The sequence below is a fragment of the Rhinatrema bivittatum genome, chromosome 4 (genome assembly GCF_901001135.1).
Source record: "Rhinatrema bivittatum chromosome 4, aRhiBiv1.1, whole genome shotgun sequence".
Lineage (NCBI taxonomy): Eukaryota > Metazoa > Chordata > Amphibia > Gymnophiona > Rhinatrematidae > Rhinatrema > Rhinatrema bivittatum.
The window spans coordinates 198,824,422-198,848,448 of record NC_042618.1 but is presented as its reverse complement, the minus strand read 5'-3'; the positions used below and the strand labels follow the sequence as shown (position 1 = coordinate 198,848,448).

At 48.8% G+C, this 24,027-nt stretch overlaps 1 protein-coding gene across 1 annotated transcript in view; it reads left to right on the top strand.

Annotated features, from left to right (window-relative positions):
- CACNA2D2 (calcium voltage-gated channel auxiliary subunit alpha2delta 2) overlaps positions 1-24,027 on the top strand; it is a 1,734,543-nt gene that overhangs the window by 1,497,899 nt on the left and 212,617 nt on the right. The window contains exon 12 of the mRNA XM_029599532.1: positions 23,267-23,374. Coding sequence (XP_029455392.1) covers positions 23,267-23,374 — 108 coding nt within the window. The remainder of the gene's footprint in view (positions 1-23,266; positions 23,375-24,027) is intronic.

The following is a 24,027-nucleotide window of genomic DNA, read 5'->3' as shown; positions in this document are numbered from 1 at the left end:
CATGGACTAATGCGGACCATTATATAGACCAGAGCTATTCAGTCAGACTACACAGAGGCCTGTTTTTCAGGATATCCTCAGTAAATATTCCTCAGATGTATTTGCACATATGTGGTCTAAGAAAAGGCAAATGTGCATTACTTGAGTAGCCTAAAAACATAGGTTTGTGGCCCTTGAGGACCAGAATTGAGAAGCCCTGCTGTAGTCCCTGTGTGACCAGGGGCGTGTAGGGTGACAGCTGAAGTGGATGGCACACCAGAAAATTTGCTGCTGTCAGATGCTCTAGAACACAGTCCACCCTCCTACATTACCTTGTGGGCACTACTTTCTTTCATGCAAAAAGCCTATTCTCTCACACACTAAAACCCAGGTGGATTCCCTTTTACTCACATGCAAAAGAGACAAAAACACAGGCAGGCTCCCCATCGGGTCTGGAAGGCCCCCAGCGGCCAAGAAGAGGAAGGAACCTGTTCTCCTGCTGCTCCTCATGTGCCTGCCCCACGCTTTTCAAAACTTGTGGGGCTATCACTTCCTCTATGCTGATCTCACGATGCACGACATCATCATAGAGTACATGCTGGCCGCACGTGGTTTGAAGGCCAGCACAGAGAGAAGAGGGAGAATGGGCTTCTTCCTCTTCTAGACCGCCGGCAGCCTCCCAGACCTGCTATTCTTCTCAGCCATCGGTGGCCTCCTGGTCCTCTTCTTTCTTTGGGTGCCAGCAAAATGGGGTCCGCCGGCAGCCTCCTGGTCCTCTTCCTGCCCTCGGCTGCTGGCGAGATGGGGTCCACTGGTGGCCTCGCTGGATTCTTCCCTCTTCTAGGCCACTGGCGAGAATTCAGGTCCGCTGGCGGCCTCCTCTGGCCTTTCTCTCTTCTCAGCCACCGGCGAGATGTGGTTTGTCGGTGGCCACCTGGGCCTCTTCTTCTTCGCGGCCGCAGCTCCCCTGGATGTGCACACGGTTGGTGGTGCACAGCATACCCCGTTTCAAAGTTGGTGGTGCCTGTGCACCACTGTGCACTATGGACACTACGCCCATGTACGTGACCTATGGGCAAGTCATTTCATGCCCTTGTGCTTTTGTTTTTTTTATTTTTAACAGGAGCTAGATAATAACTGCCCCTTCTCCTTTGTTCAAAGGCTGACATATTATCCATGCTTTTCCATTCATCCCAGAGGTGGCTGCATAAAATACTATGATGGTGAAACATCATCCTGTTTGGATGTTCCCATAGAAAACAAAATTCTCCTCTGATGCCTTTTTTCCAGCACCCCAAGAAACCTTGGCTTGCTCCATTTTGCTGTCCGATGCTTATTTGCTAGTTTAGTATTCATTCCTCTTACATAGTCCCCCAACCTTCTGACTCCCTATCCCTTTAATTGACTTTCATCTCCATTTTAATTTCCATGTTAATGAGTTCATTGACTGGAGCTGGCTGATGGGATCTCGTATTGTTAACACAAAGATGGCAGCATCTGCTCCTCCAAAAGCTGCTCCAGCTGGAGGTTCTTAAAACCAGTCCACAGAAGAATTGTTCTTAGAACCTATCTGGGCATCGAATTACATCCATTTTCACCGTGTTAATCATATCTGCTCTTTGTGCAAAATTAGAAGAACAAGCTTTTCAAAATAGTTTCTCATTCTTTTTATCCTTAATTGAAGTCATCATATTTTTATATGGTAATTGTTATGTGACTTTCTGCTGGTGAAAGAGGTTGGAGCTGTGCTCCTACAGTGACTCTTGCTGGGAAGTGCTGGAAATGCAGGAACAGTCAGCACTTTGGCAGCCAGCACACCTACAATATTAAATACAGTGATTCCTGCAAGGATTTCCTATAGCCTCCTTCACACACATTTCATTAAACGTTTCACTCAATGAAGCCCAAAGCCATCAGTGTGGGAATTTAATTGGCTCGCTATGCCAGCAGCCTCGGCCGTGTCACAGCTCCGTTTCCTTCATCTTCTCCAGCGCGCAGGCACCAGCACGGTGCCTGACTGCACCTCTGCAGCTTTGTTTTTGAATTGGAAATGAAAGAGCTCAGATGATTTCTCAAGGTTTCATGGAAGCTGCTTCATCTTACATTCCATTAGAAAGTTAGTGGGCCCGAGCTGTCTGCAAAGGGGGCACCCTGACGCAGGGCAAAATCAAGATGAATAGCCCTATTAAACACAAAGCAATAATAGGCACAACATAATTTTAACCCAGACAGCCCTGCCTGCCTTTTCCCTCCCCACCATTCACCTGCACCACCTTCACCTTGTAGAAATAGCCAGCGACAACATATTTTTCACATCAAGAGCGTGCCTCACTTGCACTGTGTCTGCAGCTCTTACAATCTGTAAAGAACAATTTGACATGCATCCCCCATCCCCTGCCTCTCTTCTTCGGCAGGAAGTAGCCAGGATAGACCTGCAGCTGGAGGTTTTCCCAATCAGAAAACCTCATTCAGGGAAAGTCTGGTACATTCCTTGTTTCCTTTATAGTACACAGCTAAAGAGGGAGTGGGACAAGATTTGCTCCCCTGTTTGGGGATGAAGAAGGGTGAGTACTAGTCCCTGTTTCTCTATAGAAGCTCCTACTAGAATTATTCTGTTGCCATATTTGGTTCTCTGGTCCATGATCTGGATCTCTATCCTATGTGCCAGCAATTCATACACAAAGCAAGCAGATTGCAACCTGGCTCACGGTGGCGGTGCGGTGACATTTATAGCAGGGGATTCAGTCTCACCTCCCTCCCACTCTGAGTCACTAGCAGTCTTGCTCATTCAGTTCTCTCTCCCCTCCCACACCACCTTCCCCAGGTCTCCGGCAGTCTCACTCCCTCAAACCCTTGTCCCCAAGACACAGAAGATATTGGGAACCCATATGGCATTAGGCCCATTTTAACATGTATTGGGTGTGGACTTAGCCCTCAGAAAGGCATGAATAAGGAATTACAATATAGTAAACCTCCCATACAAAAGCTGTGCTCAAGCAACAACCCTATCTATGAAAAGGCAACACTGCAAATATTACACCAGGCCCTAAACACCTCCTATTAGGATAATAGAACATGTCAGGCTGCCTAAAAATATCTGCAAAATAAAAATATCTGTAAAATAAAACTGCATGTATCTAGTGTACAAAAGCTTTTAAAACTACATGGATCCCTTCTTCAAATATCAGATCAGAGACATTCACAAGATAGGTCCTACATTATCTCAATAGCTCACATTCAGTATTTTTGGATAATAATTTAACACAGTCCAATAAAATTTATTACAGTCTGCCAAGACTACAGTTTACTCCAAGAAACAAATCTGCCATATCAAAACAACATTAACTCCCAGGCGTCCATCAGTTACCACCATACCTAGGAAAGAGCAGCACTGCAAATATTACAACAGGCCCTAGAAAACCAAAGCACCTCCTATTGAACTATTGAAAATAGATCAAGCCAGACTGTAATAGACCCCTACACAGAAACTATTCACCAGCAGAATCCTTCCCCTTGGTTGCACTGGAAGACGGACCAACAAAACATCGATCATAATCATAAAACTATACTAATAAAAAGAATAAATATTTTAAGAGAGCTGATGAATAGAATATTCAATAATTTATAAAGTTCCCCAAACAACAATATTTCAAAAGGGCAGACCGTTCAAACAACATCCAATAATGAAACTTATAAGAATTTAAAAATCTCCTGCTCTCCATATATGGGATTTTTTGATTCTCGGTCACCCTGAGATTGTCATGGACTGGGGGAAGGGGCCACAGAAACGTTATCCTCTCTCACACACGCAGATCCCATGATTTCACTCACACTCCCTCTTTCTGACTCTCACAGCCACACACCCCTCCCCGGCTCCCATGCACATGCTCCCAAGCTCCGCTTCCCACCCATTCCCCACCAGCCCCCTCTCTCCACCTAGACCTCCCAGTCCCCAGCAGTCTTGCTCCTTAGCCCCATCCAGAACCCCAAGTACCCAGCAGTCTTGCTCCCCAGTTCTCTTTCCCTACCCAGACACCCAGTAGCCATGGGTGTCTTGCTCCCTAGCAGCTTCAGTCCCCAGCAGTCATGTTCCCCGCCCCTCACCCAGCCCCCAGCAGTCTTGATCCCCAGTAGTCATATTCCCTAGCCCCTTCTCCCCACCTAGATCCCTCCCCAGTCCCCAGCAGTCTTATTCTCCAGCCCTCTTTCCCCCCAGTCCCCAAAGTCTTTCTTCCCAGCCCCTCCCCCTTCCATTCTGCAGTCATCTTGTTCTCCAGCTTTCCCTCCCCTCCCCTCCTCTCCTCTTTCACTCATAGCTCGCTGAACTTTTTCTCAGCTCTAAAACCTAGAAGAAATAGCTGCACAGCATTAACCTATCCTCCTACCGCCTACCCTTGCATCCACATGGGCACAGAAGCTAGCTCGGAGTTTGAAGACGATCGTCCCACACTCCCTGCCGGCCTGTTTTTCACGTGGGGTAGGCGTTAATTTCTGCTGGCGCCGGGGAAGTGCACAGAAAAGCAGTAAAAACTGCTTTTCTGTGCATCCTCCGACTAAATATCATGGTGATATTAAGTCGGAGGTCCCAAAAGTTAAAAAAAAGTTAAAAATTTAAAATCAGCCCGCGGCTCGCGGGTTGAAAACCAGACGCTCAATTTTGCCGGTGTCCGGTTTCCGAACCCTTGGCTGTCAGCGGGCTCGAGAACCTGTGTAACAGAACCTGTGTAACCTGTGTAACACAGGTTACACAGGACCCCATGTGCCGCGATCGGGCGCGCCGATCGCGGCACACAGGGTCCTTCCCTTTTCGCAGCAAACGGCGCACCGGGCCTTCATCTTCATCACGAACTGAGCGTGTGCCGCGGGACGCGCTCCGTTTCCGGCATGCCAGGGTCTCCTCTGCTATTTTCTGCCTGTCCCGCGATGGCCGCTGTCCTTCTGGTTTTGAATAGTCATCTGGCGAGGGAGGAAATCGGCGAGGTGAGGGAGGAAATCTGCGGGAAGGAGGAATTCTGCACAAATTCTGCATTCCGCAGTAGCACTGAATTCCCCCAGGAGTACCTCTTGTAGCTGGTGTTGTGACATGGCCGCTGTACGGCGTGTTTGAGCTTCCAAGGCGGCCAGGGAGCTGCCTGCGCCATCTATCGGCGGGCTGGGGAATATGCGCAAGCACTGAGGGACACACTACCAAGCCCAATATATTATGGATATATATATATATATATATATATATATATATATATATATATATATATATATATATATATATACAGCAAACATCATAAACCAATACACATGTCCTCATTCTGACGGAGGGCTCCTGATATGATTTGATCCCAAGCAGAAGGAAAGTTTTTTACTTCTAAGCCCTTGGGGTGCACTCACTTAGCCTCCAAAGAAACCATCTCCATTCTGCTGTTTCAACAGAAATCTTTACTGTAAAAATACTTCTTCATTTATGAGTGATCAGTGTGTATTTTCCATTAATACAGTCACAAGTCACAAGCAATCAGGATCTCCCTCTTTTTCCTGTGGTAGGTTCTCCTACCGAATACATTTGGAGAACCCTTGAACTCTTCAAGAATCCTTGTACCTGAAATACAGTTTCTCAGGACAGTTTCCTCTCTTCTGTTGTACTGTGCTTGGGATAACCTACACAGAGCGGCTGTTTCTATTCTTAATAGAAACATGGGAGTAACCTGCACGAAGCAGTAGTTACTATCATAAGAAACTTTCTGGGTAGACTTAATGGACCATTCGGTCTTTTTCTGCCTTCATTACTATGTTACTATGTATGTGCTGACACAGATCGTCTTCTGCTTAATATGAGATAACTTGTTCGCATCTGCTTCTGCTGACAGGACACATCAGTATAACTCTCCTCCCATGTAAAAATCATGTAGTGGGTTGCTTTGTGGTCCCCAGATCCTTTTTTTTTTTTTTTTTAACACAATATTGGCACTTTCCCAAACTCAACAATAGAACACTTTACTTCTTGATCTGGAAGCTGAAACTAACAAATGTTACTAGAGAGCTTAAGATAAAACAAGAAAGAATGGAATAGGAGCCTAAACCTGGAGAGAACTGTAGGGAATGAATCAGCACAAAGAAGGCTATGCAGGTTAGAGATCACCTACACAAAACATGATTAACATGTCCCAGGTTGCTAGGCAACTTTCCACCTCCCCTGCTGCAAAGGTAGCAGTTATCATTTTGCAGTCTAATTGGAAATACATTTCTGCTGCTGTTTTTCCAACACCAGTTTTACAGGTTAATTTTTCATCTATTTGTTGTACAGATTTCTTTAGTTGTTCTGTTTTATTGGTGAGCTCATTTGTGCTGTCCTCTGTGATTATGAATAAGATATACCCTTGGTCCAAATTTGGTGACTGCAAATGTACCTAACTTTCAGTTAGCCTCTACTATTCATTCTCTACCATTATTCTTTGTGGTTAGGTGGGTCTTTAGCACAGAATAACCCTTGATTCTCTATGCCTTTAAGGAGTGCACTGAAAGAGCTTACCTCTAGAGGAGGTATAGCCCTATATACAGTATATAAGTCTGATTTTCTGAATAAAAGAAGAGATTCTGGAAGAAGAAAGAGTCTATAGAAGGGAATTGAGAATCTAGAGGTAGAGTTGAAGGGAGAAAGACCTGTCCTTGAGTCTGGGTGTATCTCTTAAGGCCTTCTGCTTCTCCCAGTCCAGAAGAGCCTCACCTTTTACCATGGTTGCTGGTTTGCAACACGACTTCTCCTAGGCAAGGATGCTTAGTCTCTTACCAAGAGTCCAAGGAGGAAGAATGGACACAGCTAGCTGCCAGAACAGTTTCGTGCCAGGAATTACCCTATAATGATGAATTTAGGGCTCACATGTTAGTAATACCAAGTGATGAATTTAGGATTTTGTCAACCCTAGGCATTGATGGTGCTGTTATGCCTCCCCTATCCCCCAGTAAGGTTAGACAATAGGGAATTATTCTAAGGCACAGCTCCACGGTTTTCTGTGTGGCAGCTCAGGGGAGATTTGAAAATTATGAAGTACATTGACAAAACATTTCCATCTTTTATATTACATTATAAACCTTGCATGTATCTGTACAATTTATTTTCCATTTATTGGGTGAGGAAAAGGAATCTCAAGTATCAATATAGGTAGGAGATCTCAGGGATTGGGTAGGGAGAGAAGGAGGAAGCTGAGAAGACCAGGGTTAGGGAGAGGAAGGGAGGAGAACCAGGAATAGGGTGAGAAGATGAGAATTCAGTGGTAAATCACTCAGCCAGCCTGCTGCCTCCCCAGATTTTTGCTGCCCTAGGCACAGACTTTGTGTGCCTGTTGACAAATCCAGGCCTGGTAACACTTAGTTTATCAAGGGATTAAACTGGAAGGGCTTTTCCTGTGCTTTTCCTAGAGCTGAGAGAGCTGAATGTAACTAACCTTGAGCAACCAATGAAAGGACGTGAGCTAAATTAAATAAATAAATAATTGATAAGCTGCTATCAAGATGAAGGATCTGTTGTATCAAGGACTGCCTGTTAGTATTTCTGCTGTTAGCATCCTATCATGTGACTCGTCTATTTTATATTAATTACTGCTGGTACCCTAGAATAGTAAATGAAAGATTGTTAAGATGAAACCGTAAAGCTATTGGCTGAGACTTCCTTTGTTGGATCCCAGGGTTGTGGGTTCCATGCGGCAGCCAAAGGAATATCTGAAGAGTTCCACTAAGGTGGCAATTGGATGGTCATGGAGGGGGAAACTATTTATTTTCCTTTCCCTTGTCCATTCAGCCAGAGATCCCCATTTCTCAAACCTCTGAGCCAGGTCCAGTCCAGCATCTTTCCCAACCACCATTTGAACCCACAGGTTTGATATCTAGATGGAAGCCCCATGCTGCCAGGACTTTTATTTTATCCACCGCTTGCAGGGGTAGCCTATGGGTGGGTCACCACCTAAGAGATTTTTTTTCCCAGTGTCTCACAGTATATTTTGACTCATTCCACTGTCTCATCTACGGGGAAGTTTTCAGGCAGCCCTCCGATGACCTAGCCTCACCTCCTTTTGGCCAACGCAGGTTCTTTTACCTACATTGAGGGGGCAATTTTCAGCTGACCTTTGGTAAACAACAATTTACCTGTGGGGAAAAAAAAAACTTTAAGAAGTACCCTCTTAATTTTTCAAGCTTTTTGTCTAGAGTTGGTGCACTGTGGTTGTCATCTCCAGAGCTCAAGTTTTATTTGTAGCTATGGTGGCCAACTCACCATGCCCTTCCACCATCTTGGAGTTGGCTGCCCCAGTTCTCTCTTTATTGTGTTTCATTATTTTCAAAGTCGTCTCCAGTTCCTTTCTGAGAACAAATTTGTCCATATTCCATTGACATCTTAATGTTAAGGGGGTTCCCCAGTGCAGGCTTGTTGAAATCTGGCATTTTTAAGCAGCATTTTTGGCGGGATGGCACCTAGATCTTGAGAACTACACGTCCCCTCGGCTCACGACATCACATGACTTCCATTGCTTTTTCTTTCAAAGATATGATAGAGGTCTTTAAGATCATGAGAGGTCTTGAACCAGTAGATGTGAATCGGTTATTTACACTTTCTGATAATAGAAGGACCAGGGGGCATTTCATGAAGTTAGCAAGTAGCACATTTAAGACTAATCGGAGAAAATTCTTTTTCACTCAACGCACAATAAAGCTCTGGAATTTGTTGCCAGAGGATGTGGTTAGTGCAGTTAGTGTAGCTGGGTTCAAAAAAAGTTTGGATAAGTTCTTGGAGGAGAAGTCTATTAACTTCTATTAATCAAGTTTACTTAGGTAATAGCCACTGCTATTAATTGCATCAGTAGCATGGGATCTTCTTGGTGTTTGGGTAATTGCCAGGTTCTTGTGGCCTGGTTTGGCCTCTATTGGAAACAGGATGCTGGGCTTGATGGACCCTTGGTCTGACCCAGCATGGCAATTTCTTATGTTCTTATGGATTTTTTTCACAAGATGTTTAGGCCAGCTGGTGAATCTCTTTTGAAGAAATTTGCACATCCACGTAAGTCTGTTGCTGTTTCCTAACACAGCAGTGCTAGCAGAACTGTTTTTAGATGTTTCGGTTGGCAGTTTGCCATAAGCAAAATCATTACACTCTTCTTTTTTTTTCTTTCAGATTTTTATTTCCTTCCTAAGGAGGTAGTTGTGGTTAAAGTTTTTGAAGGCAGATCCAGTTCAACCATTGTAAACAAGCGTTATCAGGGCCCTGCTGTGATTATCTTATAAGAACACTGTGCAGGCATCACACTGAGACATGCAAAGCATAAAACAGAGCATAAATAGCTGACAGATTGTCTCCTGCATGGAAACTTTAAAAAAGGGAGGAGTGAGGCTGTAACAGAAGGTACAGAATTGTTTTTTGTTTAAAAGAAAACGCATGAGCGGCAGGCGCTGCCATACAGAAGGGTCCCCAGTTACATTCCTGGACCGGGTCTTCTGCCCCCTAGGTCAGCTGCAGCTAGGAATGCCGCGGAGGCAGCATTCACAGTCCCTGAGGAGGAGGGAGTCATGGTTATTGTTAAGGACAACATCCAGTGGCTGGGTTTAGTGTTCATGGTGCAAGGATCCTAATAGGAACCCAGGTTCACAGCTCCAAACCTCAGAACCATTGTTAAAATGGCCAGATTAGGAAGAGTGGGTCTGTTAATAAGGGGAGGCTCATGGTGCCAGAATCCCAGCCCTGTTTCCGACTGAGCTAGCAGAGAAAGGAGAAATTAACAGACCAAAAAATATGTAAAAATACAACAAATGAAATACACTTTACCAAAAAAAAGAAAGAAGACCGAGGAATAAAACGAATACAGGAAGGGACAGAGCCAAGAAACAAAAGAAACGGATACACAAAAGCTGCCAAGAGGGAACATTATTTAAGAAGGAGATTTTCAGCACCTGATGCAGATTCCCCCACCCCAGAAAAATAGCTTATTTATACCAGTGATAACATGGATGAATCAGAAGGAGAAATAAGAACAGTTTCTCTTATCTCTGGGAGCCCCTTGCCTTAGTTGAGTTATCTAGTACAGAAAAAAAATAAAGGCAGGAAATCTTTGCGAAAATCAAAATAAATGAGGTCGATATTCACTGCCACTTAGCCAGTTAAGTTCCAACTTATCCTGCTAAGCAGCAGGGTTTAAATATTCAGTGTGGTCAGCAGCAGCTACTAGGATAATACGTATTTATCCAGCTAAGTGGTGGGAGGAGAATGGACATAACAGGGAGGAGCTGAGTTAGCCAGATAAGTTGCCCAGCTAACTCTGGTCATCCATACACCTGCCCTATAATTATCTGACTGCCTTCAAGATGGCCAGATATATTCAGCGGCGGGGCGGTGATTTAAACTGAATAAGTTTATCTAGCTAACTATCCCAGCCACAGAGTGGCTGAATACGACCTCAACAATTTTCAGGCCATTATGTCTGCCATTTGATTTCGGTCTTTTCATCTTTGCTAGTTCTCCATCTTCTCGTAGCTTCATCTCTGCCTCCTCATTCTTTCTGGTGTCCTCTTGTTTTTCTGTTTTAGTTCTCTTTCCTCCTCCTTTATCTCTCTTTCTGTGAATGAATATTTTATACTTTCTCTTCCTTCTCTCTTTCTGCTTTCCTCTTCTGCTCTTCTCCTTTTTCCCTTGTCTCTTCCTGCATGTCCTTTCTCCACCTCTCCTCCTCTTTCTCCTATGCAAGCTCCTTCATTCAGTGGTACAGCATGTAATCAATAAATGTTGTTATTATTAGTATTTCTCCTTCCTTTCAAGCACCATTATCTTCCTGGATTCCTATTCTCCCATCAAAACCAGGGTCCTCTCTCAGCCCTTGCCCCCAATCCTTTTCTTCTGCCCCCCCCCCCCCCCCCCCCCCCCATCTTCTGTCTTCTCTCCCTGGCCGCACCGTGGATCAATACAGAGGAATTATTATATTCCCGGTTTTATTTTATTTCCCTTTCTGAATAATCTCTAAACATTCTATTTGCTTTTTTGGCTGTGACCACATACAGAACCGAAAATTTCAACGTTGCCCACGATGATCCCAAGTTCTTAATTTGACATTAAGCATACATCATCTATAGTATAGCCGTGTTTCTCAACCTTTTGGATGCCAGGGACTGGTTGGCTGTCTTCCTAAACTCACATGGACCAGTTGACTGAAGAGCAGGGAGGGGGGACCCCCAGTGTACCAAAAGCATGGGTGAGGGGGCTGCCCCTGTGCCTGCATAGTTGAAGAGCAGGGTTGGGGAGAGTTTACTGTATGGATGAAGAGCAGGAAAGGGGTTCCCTGTGTGCTTCAGAGGTTTTCCCCAAGGTCAACCCACCCTTATCAGTGGCAGTGGGACAGGCAAACCCTGCAACTATTTTTCCATTGGTAGGCCACATCATGCCTTGTCATTTTCCTCTATGATTCTTACAAGATCAACACTAAATCCAACCCTTTCATGTCTTATTACCAAGTTTTCACAAATATAGCTTCGGACACAGCTTCAGGCGAACTGGAATCCAGCTAGTAAAAGCATTTCAAATTGGATAGCTTCCCAGGAACACGTGTGGCATGGGTGCCACAGATGCCACTAATGGGTGCACTGATTCTGTATTTTTATGGGCCCCATGTTTAAATAGACGTATGCTGTACAGTTTTGGAAAGTTTAAAAGTGGAGGTTGATGTACATTGCAATTGGCAAGCCTGGGTAAATGATGGCAGTGGGAAGACACTTTAGGGTGGTCCTTCCTGTAAGGGGAGGTTCAGTTTTGGGTTTTTTTGTTCCAGATAGTGTTCTAGGTCAGCACCAGGGCAGGTGTGGGCTATGTGTGAGTGGCAAGCATGAAAGTGGATCAAAGGTTGAAGCCTGGTGTAAAAATGAGGGTTTGGTCTGAGGAAGGAGCTGATGGGGTAAGAGAGCCTCTGAAGGGTCCAGGCCACAATTGTGAGGACAGAAACATCTGGTGTTTCACCCTGAAGCACTGCCATAAGTGTGACAGAGGAATACAGGAATGAGAGGGAAAGATTAAGAGATTTTTCTGAGGAATTGTGTTGAGGGGGTCGGCTAGGCCTGGAGGAGAGGCACCAGCCAGCTGTTTAATCACAGGGCTGGAGACTGGCACTGGCTCCAGTGGACGGGGGAAGAGTACATTGTCTCTGGATCTGCTCCAGAAGGGAAATGTCTGAAATCCAAACAGCTTCTAAAGAGTTGCATAGGAGACATTTATCCAGGATCCCACCTGAGTCCTCAGTTTGAGAAAGAGAGACTGTGATCAAGGAAGTGAGGAGAGTGGTGTGTATGCGATTGGGCCTCCTGTGGGAAAAAGTGAGAAAAACCAGAAGTTGTGTGCAGTGGGAGTAATCTCTACAAGAGTTGACCACAGTGGAGGTGAACCGGGGTTTCCAAAGACTCAGGGAATAGCCTTACAACCCAAGGAGTACCCTTCAGAAAGTTTAGGATGTTTGTACTGGGCTTTGTTTTTGTTTGTGATCTGAACAAGATGACAAGCTATGTGACTGGGAAAATGGACTGTGATTTAAACACGATGATATTTCTCTACTGCTTTTTTTTTTATGTTTTACAATAAATTTCTATAACATAGGGACCCGAGACCATCGCTCCGGCAGTCTCGCTTCCTCCTCCCTTTGTAAATAATACTACATGACAACTGTATGGTATAACAAAAGGCCGCAGTTTATTGAACATAACCCGAGCCAACATCATAACATCCATACAAATAACATCCCTTCCTCCACTTCCTCCGCCGCCTCCCGCTCTTCGCTTACACCGCGGCCCGGTGATAAGCAGGCATTTGACCCCCCCTTTTCCCCTACTCACCCCGCCGCGTCACAGCGAGGGTAAGCTTGCGGCCTGAGCATCGGCCCCCCCCTTGCTCTTTAGGCCTTCCCGTGCAGCAGCTCCAAGCTGCCCGGGCATTCCTCCCCCCCCCCTTCCGCACATTCTATTACAATATCAGAATACAATCCAAATATGGCTCGGGTTTTCCGCCACAACAAAGATCTGACTACAGTCTTTGTACCCCCACTGCGGCCCCAGAAGCCAGCTGCCGACGCAGCCCATCTTCCAAGGCATTATTGAACAGGTCAATACCAACGTCGGAAAGGTGGACCCCGTCCCCCAGGAAATAACCCTCCAAAAGGTCCCAAGACCACTGATGCCGAATCCAAAAACCACCCTCCCGGACCAACCATTTACCAATTTGACGGTTCAATTTTTTGACGCCGTGGCGCCATAAAGGCTCACCTTGGTGGCGTAAGCGAATAATCATATCCGACCAACCCAAGTGAGTGTGGGGCAATCGATTAAGCAGAGAGGCCAAATCTTTGCGCATCAGTTTGAGCAATTCCCTACAGGTCAGGTGCCCGATATCGTTGCCACCCAAATGAATGATGACCCAGCGAGGGACACCCCAGCGATCAATATTGCCTTGCAAAATGTCACAGAGCTCCCCCCATTTCATCCCTCCTTTCCCGATCCAGCGCACGGTGACGTGTCGACGATCAAGATTCAGGTTCTCGCCAGTCGGCCGCCTCTTAGCCCGGCGATAGGCACGATGAATAAAGGAATGACCCACGATCCAGGCACATTCCCCGGTGTATGCTCCCCCGACCCGAGCTGCAAGACAAAAAGCCTGATTACGAAACAGCCAAGGGGATGAACCGCGCATTACCGCCGCACGTAAGCCCGGAACACAGCCGACTTCCATCTCCCCAACGCCTGTATCCCCGCAGCCGACCAGCCCAATTCCGCCGCCCTGGTAGCCGCACCAATGCGAAATGAATGGGACGTATAACGCCCAACCTCCCAGCCGAAGCTGGCCACCACCCTACGCAAGACAGCAGCAAACTGATACCGGGTGAGAGGGGAACCGTCCGCATGCACGAGAAAATGACCCCCAACCTCCGGCCGCAGTGCCACATACGCCCGCGCCAAGCGCACCGGACACACCACCCCGCACGCCGCTCGGACTAAAGATATAACGGCGCCCTTGCCCAGTTGATCAGTTTTGGACCGCCGGATGCGAAGCGTGACGCGCTCCGCATACACGGACACATCCCCAACCAGGAACCCGGCCTGATCGCCGGCCGCCTTGGACCGCGCAACCAGTTCCCCGATGCGAAGAGCACCAAAGAAGGCCCAAGAAAAAGCCAAACGAAACAACAACAGCTCATAAGCCGAGTCACAAATCGCCCGCAGACCGGAGGCTAAGGCGATCAAATCCCCATACCGAATAGGCCGTCGTCTATCCATCGGTCCACCCGCCCCCCTGCCCCAGCCGGCTAACAACTTCGTAACTAGAAAACTACGCAAAGGAGGGACGTGACCCGCCAACTTGCGAAAAAACGTAAAACCCGCCAATTGACCCCGAACGGCCGCCAGGGAGAAACCCGCGCCCTTAGCCCACAAGATGAACTTAACTACCGCCGAATCGGGCACCCGACCCCCGGACCAGCCCTGGGAGATGAGAAAACGATGGACGGCAGCATTCCCCGCCACATAGGATCTCCACGTCGTCGGAGCCACGGAACACCGGATCAAGTCCCAGAGGTCGTCAGGCCAAGGGTCCACAAGTGCGCCGGGACCGGCTCTCCCAGCCGCTCTGCCTGAGGTGCCGCTGCCCGAAAGGAGTCCCACTTAAAACGAGAGAGAGCATCCGCTATGAGGTTCAATGACCCTGGAACGTGGTGCGCACGCAAATGAACATTCAACTGTAAGCATAACAAGACCATGACTCGTAAAAGAGCGGACACCTTGGGACACTTAGCGGACTGCTTGTTCACCACCTGGACGACCGCGAAATTATCGCACCACCAGACAATTTGTCGATTTGCCAGGTGCGGCCCCCAGATAGTCAAGGCCACCACAATCGGGAAAAGTTCAAGGAAGGTAATGTTCCGTACGATACCCTCCGCAAACCAAGAAGGAGGCCAGGGCTCGGCACACCACCAACCGCGGAAATAGAGGCCCAAACCCGACGCCCCCGCAGCATCAGAATACAACTCAAGCTCAGCTGTGGACACTTCGTGCTCCCGCATCAAGCAAACACCATTGAACGAGTGCAAAAATTCCTCCCAGATCGCCAATTCCTCTTTTACCGGCCAGGACACGCGAATGAAGTGATGAGCCGACCGCACTCCAACCGTCCGGGAGGACAATCTACGAATGAATGCCCGGCCCATGGGGATGACACGACACGCAAAATTCAAGGAGCCGATCAACGATTGTAACTGACGCAAGGTAACCTTGGCCGCCCTCCTCACCGTGTGAACCAAGGACCGCAGCTGCTGCACTTTATCTAATGGCAAACGACAAACCATGGCCACGGTATCCAGCTCAATCCCCAGGAACGTGAGGCGAGTGACAGGACCCTCAGTCTTGTCGTGAGCGATAGGGACGCCAAAACGCGCGGCCGTGTGGAGAAAACCACATAACTGCCGCTGACACGCATCCGAATCGCCTGGGCCGACAAAGAAAAAGTCATCTAGATAATGCAGCGAGTCGGCGCACCCGTTATGCCGGATCGTAGCCCAGTGTATAAAGGTGCTGAACGCCTCAAAAAACGCACACGACACCGCGCAGCCCATCGGCAAGCAACGATCAACGAAGTACCCGCCCTCAAAGGAGAAGCCCAACAACGGGAAACAAGACGGGTGAATGGGCAGCAAGCGAAAGGCAGATTCAATGTCAGCCTTCGCCAGCAACGCTCCCTGCCCGGCATTACGCACCAACGCCACCGCGTCGTCAAAGGAGGCATACTTCACCGCGCACGCCGCCTTCGGAATAAAGTCATTAACCGACCCCCCGGCCGGATGGGATAAATTCAGAATCAGACGAAATTTACCAGCTACCTTTTTGGGAATGACAGCCAACGGGGATAAGTGCATCCGCTCATATGGGCGAGCCGCAAAAGGGCCAACAATACGCCCCAAATCAAGTTCCTCCTGCAATTTAGCCTTGGCCACCAGGGCCAGGTGAAAGACGGACTTAGAATTTCTAGCCCTGCCCCCATGCCCCGGACCCGTATATGGGATACGAAAACCGTCCCGGAACCTGTCCCGCAAGAGATCCGCGGCTATCCTATCCGGATAAGCACTCAAACCCGCGATCAATTCAGGAACGAAAATAGGGGAGGCTGCCTTGTTGAGTAAGAGTGACCTATTTGGGCCCTTTAGGGACCCCGATTCCTGCCCCTTGCGAACACTTAAGGGCAGAGTGCGCGCCGCCGCAGGTGGCGCAAGCGTGTCGGAACTTACACTGAGGAAACAGGCACGTAAGTTTGTTGTAGCGCCAACAAACATCTGTAGCCCCTCCCGCACTCCTGGAGCCAGCCCCCCCTGGTCGCGCCCCCCCAGCTCGAAAGGAATACGCACCAGCCCCGGAGGCCGGCACCGCGCTCACGGGGACGGGAGCTCCAGTACCCGGCTGACCGGTGCGCACAGCACCTGCGCTCTTGTTAGTCATCTGTGTTAACCACAGATGGATATCCTGGGAGCCCCAAGACGTATACGTGTTCCCCGCCATCTTGTCCCAGAATTTCTCATCATAGTTGAGCCAGGCCCAACCATCATAATCCCGGAACGCACCCAAAATGCTGTCCGCATAGGACAGCAAAGCACCGTACTGGGAGGGCTCAAAGTGACTGACTACACTAGCTAACCGTAAAAACCCTCGCGTCCAATTGACGATATTCTTTGCAACGCGCGGTGCCGAACCGGATTTCCTAAGACGCTTTTTTGCTTTCTTAGATAACCTCTTCCCCCCCCTTCTGCCTTCCAGGAGCTTGAAGATATTAACGAATTTGCGCTTACGAATACGCCTAACCATTCGAGTCGGGACCTCCTCCCACAATTCGGATAATTGCGCCACGGCCGGGTGACCCGCCTCACATTTGGGACCGTCCCCTAGCAAGACCCGCTGACTATGCTGATCCGTACTAACGCTCGAAACCGAGGATGAAGAGCTAACACTGGACTCAGCCCGAGAACGGCGCCGCTTCCCCTTACTGTGACAACCCCGTCGCAGCGACCCATCCTTACCCACATCGACAGGATCGCTGAGAGCGCCCTCCGTCTGCTGGTCCGAGGCCTCAGTGCCCACAGTCGTCAGCCGCACGCCTGCGCTGTCCCCCGAAGAGTGTGCAGCCATGGTCCTGGCACCCTGGGCTTCCCGGTTCCTCCAGGCGTCACGGCTGGACGGGCCAGGGAGATCGTCCTCAGCAGCATCTGTGAAAAAAGGCCGCCCGCCGTGCCCCCTTGTGACCCCCGCACGCCGCGCAGCGCTTGCAGGCAGCGGCTGCTCCCGGTGCCACGACACGCCAGAATGGTCAGCAGCTGGACCGGTGGCAGCAGGGAAAATGGGAGCGCCCATCGAGTCCCCCGGCATGGGCGGCCAACCGCCGAAGCCCGCGCCGCTACCCACACCACCGTCGCCAGGGCCGGAAACAAAGCGGTACCCAGACCTGGCCAAGTGATTCAAAACTTCGGCTACCAACTCTGCCGTGACAGCCGGGGCGGGCGCGGCGGGGGGGCAAGGCAGCGGAGGGGCAGAGGTGCGACGCCTACCCCGAGAAGAGGACGCGGGGGATTGCGGCGGGAAAGGCCGCCGAGGTGCGCCAGAATGGCGAACCGCAGGGTCCGCTCCTGCGGGAGACCGGCCCACACGGGACCGGGCCGCGCGGGGGCGTGCCCGGGCAATGACGGGCCTGGATGCGACGGGAGAGGCTGCCACACGTCCAGAGGGTGGTCTCCCTTCATGGGAAGATGAAACGGGTCCAGGGCCCGAAGCCAGGGGGGGCAGCAATGGCGCTGGGAGAGCCGGGAGGAAGGCAGCTGATGGAAGGGGGGGGGCTAACCGACCACGCGGGCAAGGCAGGCAAAGCCGGAGCCTCACCGACTGGAGGGGCCGAGAAGAGGCCGAAATGAGAGCCCGGGCTGACACTAGGGGGGGGGGGTATCCGGCTCCGGTCCGCTTTCACCGGAGTCCACAGCGGGGAGAACGGGAACAGGAGGGGGGCGGGCGGGGCTAGGAACACAAAGAGGAGGTGAAAGGGGGGCAGCGGGACTCACCGCCAGATGCAGGTCCGGAGCCGGCAGAGGACAAGTAGCAGCCGGGGAGGTAGGCCGCTTGGGGAGGGCCGCCGAGGAAGACGCGCGAGAGGAACGCGACCGCGATTTCGGCGCCGCTTGCGCCCGGGAACGACGCATGCTGTCGAGAGACGCCGCGGCGAGTCAAATTGAAGACCCGACAGAAGCAAGTGCACGAGGCAGTTGGGACTCAGACACGCAGCACGCAGAAAATGCTCTGCTTGCTACGCTGCCTGGGTCTCAACTGACCACCTCCCTGCGCTTTCCCCTTACTGCCCTGCCTAACCACCAATGGGAGCGCAGCATTTGAAAGATGCTGCCTCCCATTGGTGCCCCGCCGGCTCAATCCTACCCCCCCCCCCCCCCCCCCGCAGCTCCCTCCCCTGCTCGTCCGTCCCTCGGCTCGTGCCCATGTTATGGGCGGCGATTCCGGACGGGCCCGGATCGCCTCCTCTTTGTTGAAGCACAAGTGAGTTGTGGCCATTGTAGCTTCTGGATTGTGTCTGAACGTGTTTTCAGCCAGTTTAGCCTTACAGGAGATCCTGTCTCCAGTCCGTGCCCCGTGAGAGACTGTTCCCAACCCTGAGAAAGACAGCCAAATGCTACCCAAGGCTTGGAAGGTGGCACCTTGCCTCGGGGGTTAAACATGTTTATTTCTGACTGCATGCTTGCATGCCCGAGTTTGCTTTGCATGTTTTAGAAACACTGTGCAGTACACAGACTACGGCTTTCTGTTCATTTACAGAATAAGTAACTAATGCAACAGGGCGTGTTGCAATTAAGGTATTGTGTAAGTAATTAATTTTATGTCATATAATGCCACTTCAGGGTACAGCGGGTGGTCCTTTATTATGACAAACACTAGTCTTGTTCTCCTGAGTAATTCTTGTATGTTATTTGTTTTAGGGGCATTGGTTTTTGCTATGACAGGCAGTCTTTAATTACAGATTAATTCATTGGGTCCCCTTTTGTTTGCTTGTAAACAGGGATTTGTTGTACTCTGAGCATCTCCTCTGTGCAAGCATAGTTGATCCATCCTTTCCATGGGCTGCAGTTAATTTCTTCAGCTGCTCTGGCAAAGATTGCCCTAGTCTGTAGTGAGGATACTAGTGGATAAGGTTAATGAGTTTTTATTGCTTTGTTTTATAATGGGATTAGTTTGTTTTTGCTGAATAACTAATGTAAGGACCTGCCAGATCCTTACCAGGTAAATGTGTTTCGCTCAGTGAGGACATAGTTTGGTTGGTAAGAGCAGGAGAGTGGACTCGCTGAACTATTGGCATCACCCATGGAATGAATCATTCCAGTAATGAATACAGTGAGACCCAGAGAGTCAGGAGAAGAGCGCACAGACAGCACAGCAGCAGTTGTGTGTCACGGTAGAGGCTGCAGATCCAAACACAGGCGGCTCGTGGTCTTTTTCTTTCCTTTGTGTTTACTCTTTGGCCAGTGGTGGTTTGCCAGAAAGGGATCTGGAAACCTCCCGCTGGCTTACTGTGATTTTTTTTCAAGAGAGGAGTCTTATACTATCTATTCCAGTTAGTGAACCTGGAACCAACCCGGTGGCAGAGGAGGATGTACAGACTGAGTGCCCAGCTAACATACACGAGAGAGCAGGAACGAGTGCCCGTCTGGTACCTAATCCAGAAAATCCAGTGGAGATCAAGGAGTCCAAAGGAAGAGAGTGCCCCTCAAGCACAAGCAGGAGTCAGTGAGAAGGCAGAAGCAGCATCGAAACGTAAGATATCAGGTGCCAGGGTTTGTCCCAGAGAGGAGAACCCCCCAAAGCCATTCATTGAGAGAACCTCCCCTAACTCTAACCTGGAAGGGGGTTTTGCAGTATATTTATGATCGCTATGACAGTGTAAAGTCTAAGGCTTTATCATCCAATATGGATTCATCACCCAGAAAGCGCGTACTGTGTCAGCTTGTCACTACTGAAGAGGTTTTATTTCGGTAAACTTTACTTTTGTTGGAACACTGCGTGGAGTGAGAGAATCCTTCTGCCTAAAGGCCATGAAGCTTTGCTGCCTTCCTGTCAGGACGAACCAAAGGAGCTGCCCTGGGCTGCATCAAGTCATGGCAGTTTCACAGTGACACCGACTCCATAGTCAGGACATGGGAGGGGGGGGCTACACCGGAACCAGCTGCATTTCTGTGATCGGAACTAGCAGCGGGATTTCCTGCATAATAACTTTGTTCTAGCAGAAGAACCAGTTACTTTTAGTTCCTCTACACCACCGAAAGGTGATTTTTGTGCGCATAAAAGACACGAGTCCCATCATGTGTGTCCCTTTGCGGTAACTCCCAGGCCAGATCTGCTCAGTGTCGGCATTGGAATCACGTCTGTATATCACTCTCTGGATTTCCCTCCGGCTCCCTTCCTGCACCATCCTCTGTAATCATTGCAACAGCTCTCCCTGGGAAGTGCTCCAATTCAAGCCTCTTTTACAGATGGAGAGACTGATGTGCAGTGCTGTGTTCCCTTAACTATAACCAGCAAGATTGGAAAGGTGGACTACCTAACATTTTCAAAGGCAGTCTTTACTTCCAGCACTTACTCACCAGGGACAAAATGCACTCATCATGTACCCTCCATTGCCTCAGGTACAAAACTTAGATTGTAAGCCCTCAGGGGATAGGGAAATACCTACAGTACCTGCATGCAATCGGCTTTGAAGCGCAGAAAAGTGGAATATAAAAGATACATAAATACTACTACTACTATTTAACATTTCTATAGTGCTGCTTGATGTACATAGTGCTGTACAAACAACACACAAAAGACAGTCCCTTCTCAATAGAGCTTACATTCCAGTCAAGACAGACACAGGTCGACAGGCAGTCGTTAAAATGAGTTAATGAAGCTGAAGATGAACCAACAGGTTTAAGGTGTAAAAGCAGCCTCTGACAAGGTGGGTTGTAAGATGGGATTTAAACATGGCAAAAGAGAGAAGGGAGCATGACGCACCAGTTCAGGAAATCTATTCCAGGCACACGGTGCAGCCCGGTGGAAAGCACGGAGTCTGGAATTGGCGGTAGAGGAGGAGGGCACAGGTAGAAGTGACTCGCCTGATGAGCGGAGTGTACGAGGAGGGGAGGGATAAAGAGAGGAGAGGGCGTGAGGAGCTGCAGAGAGAAGACACTTGTAGGTGAGTATGAGGAGTTTGAACTCCTCTTGTAGGGAGGCAATGCAGTGACTTCAGAAGAGGGGTACCCTGGCCATTCCTCTTCCCCACCCTACGATACTTCATTTCAGGCTGGTAGAAGGCAGGAGTAGAGGGTGAGTGCACTTCTTCCTAGAGATTGCATTCCTTCCTCTCCCTCCTCAATGCAGCCCTCTTTCTACCCTCCATGCTTCTTCCCATCCCAGTACAGTCCTTTCTCTTCCTCCTTCTCTCCCCTTTCACCCTGCTCATGGCTCCCACTCTCAACTTCCTCTTCTCCTGCTCACTCCCCTCACTCTCCCCCCTCTTCAACTCACTGCCCTTACTCTCCTCTCTCCTCCCATTCCCGCTCCCTGTCCCCCCACAACTCCTTCACTTTCCCCTCTCACACTCACTTCCTTCACTTGCTCCTTTCGCTCTTCCTGCCTCATTCACACCCTTCATTCTCTCCTCACTCACCCACTTCTCTTCTTAACACCACTCACTCTTTCCTCCTATTCACACCCCTCCATCTTTCCTCCTCAAGCACTCAGTCTCCTCCTCCTGTACACCCTCCCCTCCATGTGGCGGTGCTTTCTGCAATCCTGCACTGATTTGCTGCGTTGGGAGACTGGGACAGTGATTGTCTTTGACCTCCCGCAGCGGCATCAGAAGGCGTGAGGCCTGGGGAACCCCTGCCAGCCTGGCTGCTCCTGACACCAGCTCGTCTTCTCTTTGGTGGGTAGGGCCTGGGGGACTCCATCAACTCCCAGCCTTGCAATTAATTCTCCCAGCTCCTCCTGCCTGTCCTTTTCCCATCTACGTTTAAAATGTAAGCATGCAGATTTTTTTATTACCCACCTAGTTTTCCATTGCTAGGAAAATTCCTGTACAAGCACAGTTGAAAAATGACACTGACACATTTTCATGAGCATTTATTTATTTATTTTATTTATTTCTTTTGTATACCGACATTCGATCGAGATATCACATCGGTTTCCAGAAAACAGGTTGAATAGAGCCGGAACTGCCCTATTTTACATTGTAACAAGAGAACAGTTGATTAAACAATAAATATAAGGAACATTGTAACATATGAATAAAATTAAAATTAAATATTAGATGTGGGTATATAGAAATGGCATATAGCCTATATACAATATGTACAATATGACTTGGTTATGAGTAGGGTGGGGGACAGGGAAAAGGGAGGTTACGAGAAGGGTGGGGGACAGGGAAAAGGGAGGATAGAGAAGGGGGAGGGGTTATGCGTTCATGCAGAGTAGAAGTTATGCGGTAAGGCTTTCAAGAGCGTTTATTATAGGATGTTGGGGTTCAGGAGGGAATGCTTTCAAGAACAGCCATGTTTTGAGCTGTTTTTTAAAGACTTGCGGTGAGGGTTCGTTTCTGAGCTGTGGGGGGAGGGAGTTCCAGAGGGTAGGGCCAGCTATTGTAATGGCTCGTTTGCGTGTTGTATTGAGGTGAGCATTTTTAAGAGTTGGGATGGAGAGGAGACCTGAGTTGGTGGATCTGAGATTTCTTTGTGTGAAATATGGTTGGATGTTGTTGTTTAGCCAGACCATTCTGTTGTTGTTTATTTTTTTGTGAAGAAGGGTGAGGGTTTTATACTGGATTCTTTGTGTGATGGGCAGCCAGTGGAGGTCTTTGAGAGTGGGTGTGATGTGGGAGGATTTTCTGTGATTGGTGATAATTCTGGCGGCGGCGTTTTGTAGAACTTGGAGGGGCTTGATGTGGATTTCAGGAAGTCCAAGGAGGAGGGAGTTGCAGTAGTCGAGTTTTGAGAAAATAAGCATAAGAAAAAAGCATAAGACATTCCTACTGTAATGAATACCTGTGCATTTGAAACCAGTTTTAAATGCATTCTAAGATCACTGAATAGGTCTAATGTTTTTCATAATTAAACATGTTTCAAACTTACTGGTGAAGAAAGTTAACTCAGAAGGGATGATCTGGGGAGCCCCCAAAAAACTGAGGGCCTGACAATGCCTGTTTCTTCTTTCCCTACTGCAGACCAATGTCACACGGGCAAACTGCAACAAGATGATCATGATGTTCACAGATGGAGGAGAGGACCGGGTGCAGGACGTTTTTGAGAGATACAATTGGCCTAATAAGACGGTGAGTTTACGAGCACTTCACAGCATGCTGGCCGTGGGGGGTGGTAGCCATAGGTGTCATGACATCCAGCAAGCTTATCAATAGCTTAAGTGTTTGCGTTCTTCACTAACAATAGTGTGCACCACTGCCTCAGAGTGTTAGTTACCGTCTGGCACTCAAGGTCCTTTCAAGACCCTACCTGCTCAGCATGGGTCTTGTGGGGATTTAACAAGGCCATTGTTAACACCTCTCATCCCAACTGCCATGCCTGTCCTCCTCCACCAGCCCATCACAAGCAATACCTCAAGTAACCTGGAAAGGTGTAGGTCAGAGGGCAAGCCCCGGTGTGAAGCCAGCAAGCTTCTAAATGGGAAGAAGAGGCATAGGGTTTCTCTGCTTTCCACTTGCTTGATCCTCTTGCCTTGAAATCAGAATTTCCAGATTTGAGGAAGGGGGGGGAACTGAGTAAAAGCCTTCACGATCTGATATTTTATACAATTTTGGGCATGTAAGCTAAAAAAAAAAAAAAGATTTAGTAGGGAGAAAATATAGGCAAGGTAGGAGAAGAGAGAGAGAAGAGGAAGAGACAGAGACAGTCTTGGAAAAGAGACTGGTATGGAGAGGAGACAAAACTGTAAGAAGGCCAGAGGTAGTAACTATAGATGGTTTTAGTT